At 56.0% G+C, this 13,121-nt stretch overlaps 1 protein-coding gene across 1 annotated transcript in view; it reads right to left on the bottom strand.

Moving 5' to 3' along the window:
• The window catches only part of LOC145715479 (ankyrin repeat domain-containing protein 26-like), an 89,115-nt gene extending 86,099 nt beyond the window's left edge, over positions 1-3,016 (bottom strand). Inside the window, exon 1 of the mRNA XM_081795673.1 lies at positions 2,560-3,016. Coding sequence (XP_081651799.1) covers positions 2,560-2,810 — 251 coding nt within the window. The 5' untranslated portion in view covers positions 2,811-3,016. The remainder of the gene's footprint in view (positions 1-2,559) is intronic.
• Between the last annotated feature and the right edge of the window lie 10,105 nt (positions 3,017-13,121).

Here is a 13,121-nt window from a genome sequence, read left to right as displayed (position 1 = left end):
GCCAATCCTCAAAAAACATTTTAATTAACTCACTTTTCTTATTTTACATCCAAAAATATTTTTTAACACAAAGTGAGAAATTATTTTTATGTATATAAGATCAATATTCTTGCTCTTCTCCAGGATTACTTCAACGACAATAAACCCTTTCTGTTGATAATAAACTTTTAATAGGACCTTTATACACCTTTTCCTGTAGAAAGCACAGATTTTCTTTGAAGGCAAAGAAAAATGCATGTAAATACAAAGGCTTAGAAATAACAAATGTCATCACATTTTGTGCATTTTTGGGCTTAACATAAAACCGTAGTCTGCTTGTGTGTACCTATGATCACACTGATTTTTGTTCTCACTTAGTGATCAACTAAAGCACAGCTCTGCATCTCTGTGTATATCTATTATCTATGCCACTTTCAATGATCACATATCCATCTTATGGATGTAATGACATTTACTTATAAAAGCCATTATACGAGTTCTTCTTAATACATTGCTATTTTAAATAGTGCTGAGAAAAGCAAAATGTATGTCATTTATCTCTAGTGATTTCCTAAAGATATTTTAGTAGAAATAAAATTGATGGGTAAAAGGAATACATATTTTTTAAATGTGGTACTTACACCAAATTGTCTATTGGAAAGTCGAAAACAACTTAAACTTTAGCGGCAGTATAAGCACCATCACTCTATTTTCACAAAGGTTGTAGATGGAAAACTGTATTTCAGTCCCTTTTTCACTTAAATTTCTTTTTTCCCAGGGACACTATATTTCCCTATGTCCACTGGTCCCTTGTAGATATGCAAAGAAATACTTTGCACGATTTCAAATTACAGGTTTTTGTTCGTTTTGATTTCAAAGACTTCCCTGTAAAACGAAGATAGATTCTGTTGTCTGATACAAATATGTTGTAAATATTTGCAAGTGCATTGTCTTTTATTTTAATAATATTATTTTCTGATAGAGGCTTTTAGTTTTTTATGTTGCTAAATCAATCTCCAGAATTCTTGATTTAAAAAAATATTTTTTAATATTTATGTATTTTTGGGAGACAGAGACACAGCGTGCAAGCAAGGGAGGGGCAGAGAGAGAGGGAGACACAGAATCTGAGCTGTCAGCACAGAGCCTGAAGCGGGGCTCGAACCCACAAAGCACGGGATCATGACTCCCAAAGTCAGACCGCTTAACTGACTGAGCCACCCAGGGGCCCCAATTTTTTTTTTTTTTGAGAGAGAAATAGAGAGAGACAGAGAGAGACAGAGAGAGACAGAGAGAGACAGAGAGAGAGAGAGAGAGAGAGAGAGAGAGAGAGAGAGAGAGGCAACACAGAATCCCAAGCATGCTCCACATTGACAACAGGGAGCCCGTCGAAGGGCTTGAACCCATGAACACCTGAGATTATGACCTGAGCCAAAATCAAGAGTCAGAGGCTTAACTGACTGAGCCACCCAGGCACCCCCCAAAAGTCTTGCTTTTCAAGTCATTCTTAGGATGGGTAAATAGGCATTTGTAGGATTTTTTTCTGTTACTTTTCTTATTTTGCCTATTAAAATTTTTAAATTGATACCCCATCTGGAACTTAATTTAGGGAGATAAAATTCTAACAAGTTTTCTCCAAATCGGCTGTTTCTCCACTACTTACGAATAGTTCACCTTTTCCTACTAATATGAAATGTCACCAGTATGAAATTCTAAAGTCTTATGTATATTTGAGCGTTGGTCATGTTCTACTCTGCACCACTCCTTTATCTGTCTTTTCAGCTGTGTGTAAATGAATAATTTGTGGAAATTTCAGGTACATTTTGATATCTGGAAGGGCAATCTACCTCCTATATAAAAACATAAGTTCTTAGGTTAATTCCAGTTTGTTAACATACAGTGTTCTATCAATTTCAGATGTACAAGATAGTGAGTCCAAAAATTTCCTTAATGACATCACAAGAAGAGCATGTGTAGCTCAAAATTCTTAAAACCAGGATGCTTTCATTTGCTTTACCTAACACTGACAAATACAGGAAGGGTACACATTTTGAGAAAAAGGAGTCCTCCTATTCAGAGCCATCTTCCACTTCAAAATGTCCTTCCAAGGTTCCTCAGGAAATAGCACACATACCTAAGTGTACACAGACATAAACTGGATACTGGATTTTGTCCCAAGAATTTCTAGCCCAGAAGTTGATTACAGGAATTATTTCTCCCATTATGCGCTTTTCTGTGACGTTATGGTATGAAAATGAGTCCATTAAAAACAACATGTTGTCGACACTTAATTTCGTGTGTATTACTATTGAAATTTGGGTAAATCACGTCAAACTTGAGAGTCAAGTGGTCTGCTCAGGAATTACCGGGTAGGTGCCAGGGCAGCTGAAGACTTTGTTTTTGCCGCTCACGCTGTTGGCCTGGTGCTAGACCACGTAGGGTTCCCACGACCGAGGGGCAGCGGGACCTCAGGAACCCAGCCCCCTGAGGGAGGGCTCGGATGCACAGGTAGAGCTAGGCCAGGTGTGCTCTTCTCCCAGGTCCGTCCCACCTCCTCCCTGCCAGCCTCCAAGCCCCTATTACCTGTTCATCTTGTCTCTATCATCCACGCCATTTTCCCCCAAGAACAGAATCTGTTGCACTTGTGCTGCATTGCCCACACAGGCAGCCTTGTGGATCTTTCTGAGATCTCTGTCTTGGACATGGTAACCCAGCAGCAAGTTGTCAATTCTATTGTTCTTCTGCCCAACGCCCCTGCCCTGCCTCTGCAAGCCAGAAGCGGAGCCCAAGGGCGACATGCCCTTCTCCCTCCCGAACCCCCAAATCCTCTTCATGGCGAAGCCTGCGGGCTCCACAGAGACTTCACCCCGCCCTCCCTTTCCACTACCTCCGGAGCCCAACACTAGCGCCGGAGACAGGCCAAACCCGCCTGGCCACAACACCCCAGCAGTGAGGATCCGGGTTTGGGTAGCTGCCACTTCTCAGTAACCGGCAACAAGCAATACCGCCAGACACAAGCGCGCTTGCGCACTTCAGAAGAGGCAACCACTGCGCATGCGCACAGAAGCCTAACTGTCAACGGTACCCACAGCTCCAAAGCCCCCGTCCGCCGGCCCAGCGCGGCGCAGCGAACAGAGGGGAGGGGGCTCCGGTGGGGGGTAGGGCGGGGTCCCAAGCCGCGGAACCGAGCGGGAGCCAGCACCTCTGCTCGCCACGCTCGGGTCTCGCCTCGGCACCCTTCTCGCCCCACGCGCGCCTCCCGAGGGGCCCCGCCCCCGCGCCGGGGCCCAGGGTGCAGCCAGGCGGCCGTGCCTGGACCGTGGGAAGGGCTGGAGGCGGGGCGTGAGGCGGGGAGAGGGGCCGGGCCGGGGCCGCGACGCCCGCGAAGCCTGGAGCCCGCTGCAGCCGCCACCGGATCCCGGGATGGGACGAGAGACTGCGGCGGAAGCCAGCATCTCCCAGCCTGGGGCCCCGGGGGCCGCGGAGCCAACGCCGCCGCCGCCGCCACCGCCGCCGCTGTTGCCTCTGCTGCTGAGACCAGGCTGGAGATGGGTGAGTTGACACTGGCGTCCCGGGGGACCCGCGCCACAGCCCCTCCATCCAGGCACTCCTAGCCCTCGGCCTTGAACTCCGCGCTGCCGGCCCAACCCCCCCCCCCCCCCCCACGCCTTCAGGGCTCCCACAGCCCCCTCCCTCCCTGAGCATGACCCTAGGGGCGGGAGCGGAACCCAGGGGCCGTGGGTTGGGGGCTTGGAGACAGGGAGGTGGGGGCCGGATGCCTGGGAGACTGTTGGGCTCCCACTCCCACGCCCAGGCCCAGCGGGGCACTGTGAACGGAGGGGAGGGGGCTCCGGTGGGAGGTGGGGCGGGGTCCGGAGCTGCCAAGACAGGCGGGAGCCCGCACCTCTGCTCGCCGCGCTCAGGCCTGCCTTTGGCACCCCTCTCGCCCCACACGCCACTCCCGGGGGGCCCCTTCCCCGCGCCGCGTCCCAGGGTGCAGACTGGCCGCCGTGCCTGGACCGCGGGAAGGGGTGGAGGTGGGGCCGGGACGCGGGGCTATGGGCCGGGCGCGGGGCCGCGATGGCCGCGATGCCGGGCGCATGCCTCAGCCTCCGCCCGAGCCCGAGATGGGGTCAGAGGCTGCAGCAGACGCCAGCATCTCCCCGCCGGGGCCTCGAGGACCGCGCAGCCATCGCCGCCGCCGCCGCCACCGCCGCTGTTGCCTGCGCTGCTGAGACCAGGCTGGAGATGGGTGAGTTGACCCTGGCATCCTAGGGACCCCGCTCCGCAGCCCCTCCATCCACGCCCTCCTCCTGGCCCTCCGCCTCCATCTCCGCGCTCCCGGCACAACCACCCTCCCACGGCGTCAGGGCTCCCACAGCCCACTCCCTCCCTGAGCGTGACCCTTGGGGCAGGAGTGGGAGCCCCGGGCCCGGGTGTTGGGGGCGTGGAGACAGAGAGGTGAGGGCCGGATGCCAGGGAGACTATTGGATTCCAGGGAGACTGTAGGGCCCCGCGCCTACAGGGGAACTGCGAACAAAGGGCAGGGGGCTCCGGTGGGGGAATGGGGTGGGGTCCGGAGCCGGGGAGCCTGGCGGGAGCCGGCACCTCTTCTCGCCTAGCTCCCTCCGGCCTCCCCTTGGCACCCCTCTCGCCCCACACACCCTTCCCGGGGGGGCCCCTCCCCCGCGCCGCGTCCCAGGGTGCAGCCTGGCGGCGGTGCCTGGAAGGCGGGAGGGGTGGAGGTGGGGGCGTGAGGCGGGGATGTGGGCCGGGCGTGGGGCCTCAAGGTCCATGATGCCCTGCGCTCGCCCCAGACTCTGCAGGAGCTCGAGTTGGGGTGAGAGGCTGCAGCAGACGCCAGTATCTCCCCGCTGGGGCCTCGAGGGCCGCGCAGCCATCGCCGACGCTGCCGCTGTTGCCTGCGCTGCTGAGACCAGGCTGGAGATGGGTGAGTTGACCCTGGCGTCCAGGGTGACCCTAGCCGCAGCCCCTCCATCGCCGCACTCCTGACCCTCCGCCTCCATCTCTGGGCTCCCGGCCCAACCCCCACCCCGCCAAGCCGTCAGGGCTCCCACAGCCCCCTCCCTCCCTGAGCGTCACCCTAGGTGCGGGAGTGGGAGCCCCAGGAACAGGGTTTGGGGGCTTAGAGACAAGGATGTGGGGGCGGGATTCCAGGGAGACTACTGGGCTCTGATGCCCCCTCCCCCATCCAGGCTGGCCCCAGGACCTTTCCCAGGCCCTGGAGGGCAAAGCCTCATGCCTTAGATCCCCTCCTTAGGCCTGGGCAGGGGCATCCCCTACGCGAGGGGCTCAAAAGGCTCTTTGTGAGCTCTGCCCCCCCACTCCCCAAGCCTCTAGCTTGGGGGTCCTGGAACAGGGCGGGAGCGGAGGCTGGGACTGTGGCTGCTTGTCTGGACCAGGCAGAGGGGCGTGGGGAGAGCACCCTTAGTCCTTTAGTTGGGGTTGGGGGGGGGGGGCGTGGCGAGGCTCAGTTGCTTTTCACTGCACTGGGAAGGGTGGGGAAGGGAACCTGGCTGGAGGAGGGCTCTATCAATATCTGCAAATAGTGAGTTCTGGAAGCTGGGTTGGGGAGGGGAGCTTGGATGTAAGTCAGAATGGTGGCACCTGAGCTGGAGTGCCATGAGAAGCAGAGGTGGGTCTCAGCCAGCTCTAGTAGCTGGAGGTCATGTGACTCTCCTGGCTCTGGAAGACTCCCTTGAAGGCCTGTGGGCAGGAATACTACCCCAGAGAGACCCCTCCATGGCTCCCCAGAACTGGCACTGCCCCATCCCCATAGCACTCTTTGCCACTCCTGGGACACCAGTCCTGACCTGCCTTGATGGGGAGCTGTGGATACTGGCGGGTCACCTCCCCGGGCAGGGCAGGTACTGAAGATCCAGGCCTCCGGGTGCTGAGGAGATAGGCACAGGGTCTTGGGAAAGTTTGGAAGAGGTTCTGCCAGCCCAGGGAGGAGAGAGAAGTTGCTGGAAGAGTTGGCTTGCTCAGCACTAAAGGGAAGGGCACTCTAGGTAGAGGGAATGGCTGGAGCAGAGGCTGTGAGATGTGAGCGCCTGGTCGGGGTGGAGAGTTGTGGAAGGGGGGGCTGGTCAGGTATGGGAGTGACCCACGTGAACGAAGGGAAGGAGGGCCAGGTGGAGGTGAGGTGTCAGGCCATCCCAGCGAGCTGGCCCAAGCAAGCTCCCAAGGACAGCGAGGAGCTGATGGGGCGGCAGTGCTGCCATCTGGCTCAGCAGCCCCTCTGGAGTCTGCCCAGGGTCCCTGCTGTGGTCAGGGCTGCTTGGCTCACATCTGCCGGTGGCTGGACCACCCCAAGCAAGCCCGCTTTCTGAGTCTCAGTGTCCACATCTGTCAAACGGGGAGACTCCTCCACAGGGTTGTGGGGAGGTCTGCATGAGGTGATGAGTGTAGGGAGCCCAGCACCTGAGAAGGCCTCGGGAAATCCTTGGCCGCTGTGCCAGTATGTTTACCTGGAAAACGGGGGCATTGATGTCAGCTGGTGGGCCAGTCTCAATTTACCCTGTGGCGATGAGGATCCTGTGAGGGCTGGATGTGACCCAGGGAAGCCAGGGCTGGGGGCACTGCAAGTCCATGTGCTCATGCTATTCTGGAAGAAGAGAGAAGCAGTGGGTGGCGGCCGGGGCGGGGTGGTCCTCCTTGTGCCCCTATGGGCACCTTAGCCATGGCATTCAACGGACCCTGCTGTGTTCCCCAAGGCCAAAGCCTCTTTGTTCTCCATGCTGCACGATGCACCCCTTCCTCCTAGTCAGCCCTAGCCCTGCACATGGGGGACCAGGGCTCCCTTCCAGAAGGTTCTTCAGACACTGAGACCAACAAACACAATATCTTCCTGCGAGGGGCACTGTCATGGGCAGACGGGTGGAGAGGACACAGACCTTAGCCCCAGGAGAATGGAATCTAGTTGGGCAGCAAAACCAGTCGGGCCTCCATGGTCTTGCGTAGCACTGTGCTGGCTGCTTAGGGGTGTGTTTGGGGGGCTGGGGTTGGGGGGATGGGGGGCTGGGCGTTGCAATAATTGCACCATGGGACAGTCAAGGGCAGAAGTTAAAAGCAAGGACTCCAGATCCAGTGGCCCAGGTTCAAATCTCAACTCTGCCACTTCTTACTGTGTGAACGTGGACTGGTGACTCTGCCTCTCTGTGCCTCTGTTTCCTTGCCTGTAAAATGGGAACGAGGCACACTAGTGCTATTTGAACAGCTTGGTTCAGTTTCTAGTGGGCATTTATGCCCCCTCTTCCAGAATGGGTCTCCCAGTTCACCCCTGCGTCCTGGAAGACTACACAGCCTGCTCCAGTAGGCTATCGTCTTCCTCTTGTGTGTGAGTCCCTATAGGCGGGGGCCTGCCTTTCTGTGTCCGTTGCTTGGGCAGGGGGCAATGGTGTGCTGGCAACAGGCCCTCTGGGAGAAAAAGGTACCTGATAAACAGCGTTGGCAGGTTTCCATGGTGTAAATCTTCCAGCAAGGCCCATTTGAGGCTACCAACAGCTTAACCATCTCGCAGTGGGAGCTGGTCCATGCCAGCTTTAGCACCCAGGCATTCAGTAGGTGCTTAATAAATGATGGTTGAATAAGGAGAGAAGGCTCCAGAGACTTGGAGAGCTGCCAGGCCATACTGTAGCTGAGAGAGGGAGGCATCCGACAGGCTGAGGCCAGGACAAGAGACCACTCTGAATAAGTAACCCATGGTGAGATGGAGGGCAGAGGGGAAGGAGGACTGGTGTCCTCCCTTCCTGGGAACCTCTGCACCTCTGACCCTGCGTCACTTCTGTTCTGGATCCTCTTGACCTTGGCCTGGTTTGGGCTGTCTGCACAGCATGACCTAACTGGATCCCAAGCGTTAACCTGACAGAGCTCTGAGAAAGGGTCCAGACGGGTCTCAAATGTCAGATTCTATTCCCTTGCTTATGCTGTTCCCTCTGCCTGAATGTCTGTTCCACCCACTTCTTCCTATGTGCCCTGAAACTCTGTCACCCTTCAAAAGCCTCCACCCCAAATCCCACAGACCCTCCTCCCCTTCTGCTGTTTCTCTGGCCTTGCAGCCCTTCTCGTGTGCACCCTGCCTGTCCATAAAAATATTAGTAGCTAACATTGCATCTGGACAACGACCTGTGATAGAGGTACTGTGATAATCCCTTTTGCAGATGGGGGAATGGAGGCTCTGTCTTGTTAATGACCACCCATCCTTTGCCTCTCAGCTTGAGCATCCGTTCGTTGTGCAGAGAGGCTCCTTGCTGTGGGCTGGGCAGAGCACCACTTCTCTTTCTTCAGTGTGTTTGCTGTGGCGTGTTCCACTAGGCCGTGAGTTCCCTATCCTATAGGAGCTTGAATGAATGAAAGAATGAATGAATGAGTGAATGACTTTCAGCCCCAGGGAGCATCCCTGTTCTTTTACCCATTCCTCCTCCCTTTCCATCCCTGTGGGAGGAGACTGACCCTCCAGAGGGCATCCTCACACCATGGAGGGATGGTCACAGGGACCCTGCTTAGCCACACCTGCCAGAAGGGAAAGGGAAGTGAGGCTTTGGGCGGGGCTGAAAGCAGGCATGGTGGAAGGGTAGTGGACCACCCACCTGTGGTCTAGAGTGGGGCTGACATGGGCCCACAGCACTGCCTGTAACCCAGGAAGTTAACGGGGTCTCAAAATACTTTTTCTTGCACCGCCCCAAGTGGAAATTCCCCTGTTGGCCCACTTATTTTCGTTTTATCTAGAAAAATAAAGATGGAAACAATCATTCACACACCCTAATTACTCCATTGCTTTATGAATTTAGAGCCTGTTTGGCTCTAGACTTTGGCTCCTGCTGAAGGAGGAATCCCCTGGGAGGGGCAGGGTGAGGGCCAAGGCAGGAGGCCAGAGTCTGCTCTGACGCTGGGGCCTCCTCGGGGTCTGCCCTCCAGTTGCCCTCTCCTAGCAGGCTGGGAACTTCCCAGAAGCAGCAGCTCAGATTGGGGTCTGAGCAAGGGAGGGTGGCCAGAGGCAGTCTCCAGGATTCTGGTTGACTGGGGCCCAGAATGGATGACTTCCCAGGCTGTTCTACCCCACCTCGACCTCTGAGTCATAATAATTTGCTGCTATTTATCGAGCACTTACTATGTGCTGGGCGCTGGGCCAAGCACTTTGTCGGCATCATCTCAGCTATGCCTACTAACTTCCCTTGAAGCAGGTACTATTATTCTCCCCTTTTGGCACTTTGAGGGTGCCTGGGGCCCGGGGCACAGGGCCGGGAAGTGGTGGGGCTGGGATTGTATCCAGCCTGAAGGACCCCCATAGCCCGATGGGGCCCCTTGGATAGACCCCTCAGTCACTCAAAAGGGAACGGTCTCTGAAGCCTGGACGCCCAAGATAACCACGTCACTGGTATCCTGGCCTCCAGGCCACCCTCCTTGTGGCCCTGATTGCCACTCCCTTCTTCCCCATAGTCCTGGGGCTCTGTCTCTGGAAGCCCCGTGTAGCCTCACCTGGGCGGCTTGGGGAAAATACAGACTTCCTAGGCCCTGCCACACCCCGCTGAGTCAGAGTCCCACTACGGGAGAGGGGGCTGGAAACCCAGATTTTAAAATGTTGTCCTGGGGATACAGAGCTTGCAGACTCCCAGAACCGCTGCCCGGCCCAGTGGAGTTCAGGCTGCTTTAAGAGACTCCCTTGCCCTTAACCCAGATCTCTATGACCCTGCCCCCGCTTGTGTTCTCAGCCTCTGCCCCCTGCTACCCTAACCCAGCTCTGCACACACCACACCACACTGACCCCCCACGCCCCAATTTGCCTTTATCCAGGCACCTGCTGCCGCTGTTTCCTTCTGGAAACAGGTCCCAACTGGCCACAGACCCCACAGAGCTTGTGTAATACTCTGGACTGGTCGATCGCGGCCCCGCTCTTGCTAGCCCGGGCCTGGAACACAGCCTGGGGGAATCATGGTGGGTGAGCGATGGTGGCCGGGGAAGGCGGAACAAGGGAGGGCTGCCCATGACAGGTAGGGCTTCTAGGCTGGGCACACAGGCACTCTCTGGGGGCCGGCACCTTGCCTAACATGCAAAAGGCATTTGATGACTGTTTCTTAACTGCTTAATGAATGGTGATGGGTCGTGTGACAGGTGAGGGCCACTTCCGGAAGCAGTGCAGATTGGCCGGTTTAAGCAAAAGATGGAGAAGGTGCCTTCCGGGCCATCTCTGAGGACCGTGAATATTAATGGTCCGAACTCATTTATGGCTCGGATGGGAGTGAGGGGCTGGTGCTTTCTTGCTTGATTTCATTTCAGTATCTCAGGAGCCCTGGGAGGGGGTGCTGATGTAATCTTTATTTCGTTCAATGGAAACTGAGCCCTAGACAGGTGACTTAGTAGGGTCACACAGCTGGGAGGGGTCCTGCAGAACGGGGCCTTGCCCATTGTGTGAAAAAAAAAATAAATGAGTCTGCACTCTACAGTTTCTGAGGCAGTAACACATTATCTCAGTTGGTTCTAGCTGTGGCTTGGAGGTGTGGCTCTACATTTTCACCTATGCCCACATCCCAGGGTCAAAAAACCTGCATCCAGGGGCCTTCTGTGTCTGTAAGGGGCGGTGGTGGGAAGAGATCCTGCCTCCGGCCTGGCGGGAGAGAGAAACAAAGAGGCAGTGTTGAGGGCTCTGGCACATAGTAGGTGTTTGGGAACCCCTGTGGTCAGTTCAGGCAGAGCCAGCTCTGGTCCCATCTGGACCTTGGAACAGCCCAGATCAGTCTCCAGTCTTTGAGCCAAGGCCCACAGGGTGTGGGTGACGGGTCCAAGGTCATACCTGCCATAAGGACTAGAGCAGAGGGTGTGAGGCTCCTCCACCACGGCAGAGAGGTCCAGGGAATGGGGCAGGGGCATTCTGTGTGTGCGGGATGACCTCTGTCAGAGCCATTAAACCACAGAGCCTGGCCTCAAAGGGCCCCCAGGCAAACCCCCTCTCAGGGGTGTCCAGGACTGCTGTGGGGCCTGGCGTGTTATTGCTGTCACGGAAGTTCGGGGCCATACCTGAGTAGGGACAGTGGTCCTACAGCCACCAGTGGGGGATGTAACAGACTCTGTGGTCTGCCTCCAGGCACTGGCATGTGGGGAGGGCAAAATGCACCAGCACCCCACCCAGACTAGAATCCAGGTGCTGGCTTCCCCCACACACACCTCCCCCACCCCCACCCCGCCCCGCCCCGCCGCTGGGCCTTTGCAGATGCTATCCCTCTGTCTGCAGTGGCCTTCCCCTCCTCTCCTGGCAGGTGCTGGCTCATCCTTTAAGACCCCACCAGGAAGCCCTGCCTGACTCCCACCCCAAGGGCCAGGCTGACCCACCCTGACAGGATTTCCATCTGGCTGCTCCACAAGATGCTGAGAACCTTGAGGGCCTGATCTGAGATGCCAGTGGAGTGGACAGGGAAAGCAGCTGTAAGGTGCAGCCCAGTTCAGGCAACTGTCCCTGCAGCCCAGAGAGGAGACCATGCTGGGGAGCTAGCCAAACACGTCCATTTCACAGAGGAACCATTGAAGGCCCGAGGTGCTTGGGACTGACCCAGAGCACCCTGGGGAGTGTTTGGTAGTCCCTTTGTGTCTTGTAAGAGGAGAGCCCAGGGCTTTGTGGCCGTACCCCTCCCCCACTCCGGTCCCCAGCTGGAACATTTGTCTGCAGGATCCAGGTCAGGTCTGAGGGGGATGGGAAGAAGCCCAGGAGAGCAAAGTCCCCAGGGCTCAGGTCTGCACTCGGTCTTCCCATGTGGAGGACAAAGCTCCTTAGAGAAAATGCTTGCTGTCCAAAAGCTGGCAGGAAATCCACATCGATAGCTCATTCTAGCAAGAAGGTGCACGGGAAAAAAAGCCTGTGAGAACTTAGGCCCAAATGTTAGGCCAGGGATGGTGGGTGATATTACCCTTCTTTCGCTGTGATTTTCACATTTCCTAGGTTGTAGGTGAAACCTTTATAGCCAGAAAAATGAAGTTACCATGTAAAGGAGAGAGGTCTAAGAAAAGGTGCCCTGAGAACAGCCAGCTCCCCATTCATGAGACTCTGGGGTCACCAAGTGTCAGTGGCTTCCAGAGGGACCCTGGCCCCGGGCCCATCCCCCAGAACAGGCGTGCCTGGGGCAGACAGCTTAGCCTATGTGTCTCTTTCTCAGAATTTGGGTCAGCGAGAGACCTGGGGTTACTGGGAAGTAGCACACCCAGAATTTCATTCAAACCTCTGCTGTCCTTCCTGTCGTGTGGGATGGGCCTCAGGGCCCTCACCTTCCCACCTCCACCTGGAAAGCCACCCCACCCCACCCCACCCCAGGCTGCCCTCTGCCCCTCCCAGCCAGAGGTGGCCCTAGGGCTATTTGCTTCACCTCCATCCGGGTGCCCAGGTGGGTGCATAGCACTGTTGACTGTCTTCCTACTGACTCCGGCCCCGAAGTGCCTTTCCAGGGGGTCTACCTACAATGTAGTCAAGTTCGACCTTGTGGAAATGGTCTTTGGAATCACAGCTGAGCCTTGATCCTGGGTGAGGATTCGATCTCCGTCTCCCCCATATACCTAGTACAGAGCACCCATTCATTTGGTCACCTGTCATTCAGCCAAGTGCCAGGGCCCAGGCTAGGTGCCAGGGGCACAGCTCTGCTGACTTGAGGGTGTGACGTGTCTGTGTTTTTGAGCACGTGTTTTGTGCACATCACCTGCACGCACACACAGCATGAGCATCTCTGTCATATGTGAACTCTGGTCTTTGAGGCTGTGACAGTGTGTAATCCTACCGGGACTCCGGGCACACCTGGTTAATTCATTCTGCAAGTGTTTAACAGACACCCACTAAGGAAGTCAGGCTCTGACCCCAAAGAAAAATGACCCAAGGTCTCTGTCCTCGGGAAGTGCCATCTTGGGGGCTGTCGCCGTGCGGACTGGTGGGGGCAGAAGCCAGAAGGGCTGGGGGTGGTCAGAAACGTGGTCCTGGAGACACAGGGAAGAGTGGGGAAGGGGGTTCCTGCCCAGCTGTGAGTATGATCTCCAGTATCCCGTTCAGCCCAGTGATCTGGGGCCTGAGACAGGCCTCCCCAACTATTTTCATGCCCTAAAGCAGCCCCGCGGGCCGACGGAACCGGAGCTCCAGGTGGTGACCTGTG

This window comes from Panthera onca, chromosome A1 (assembly GCF_046562875.1).
Source record: "Panthera onca isolate mPanOnc1 chromosome A1, mPanOnc1 haplotype 2, whole genome shotgun sequence".
Taxonomy (NCBI): Eukaryota; Metazoa; Chordata; class Mammalia; order Carnivora; family Felidae; genus Panthera; species Panthera onca.
This window is presented reverse-complemented; position numbering and strand designations above follow the sequence as displayed.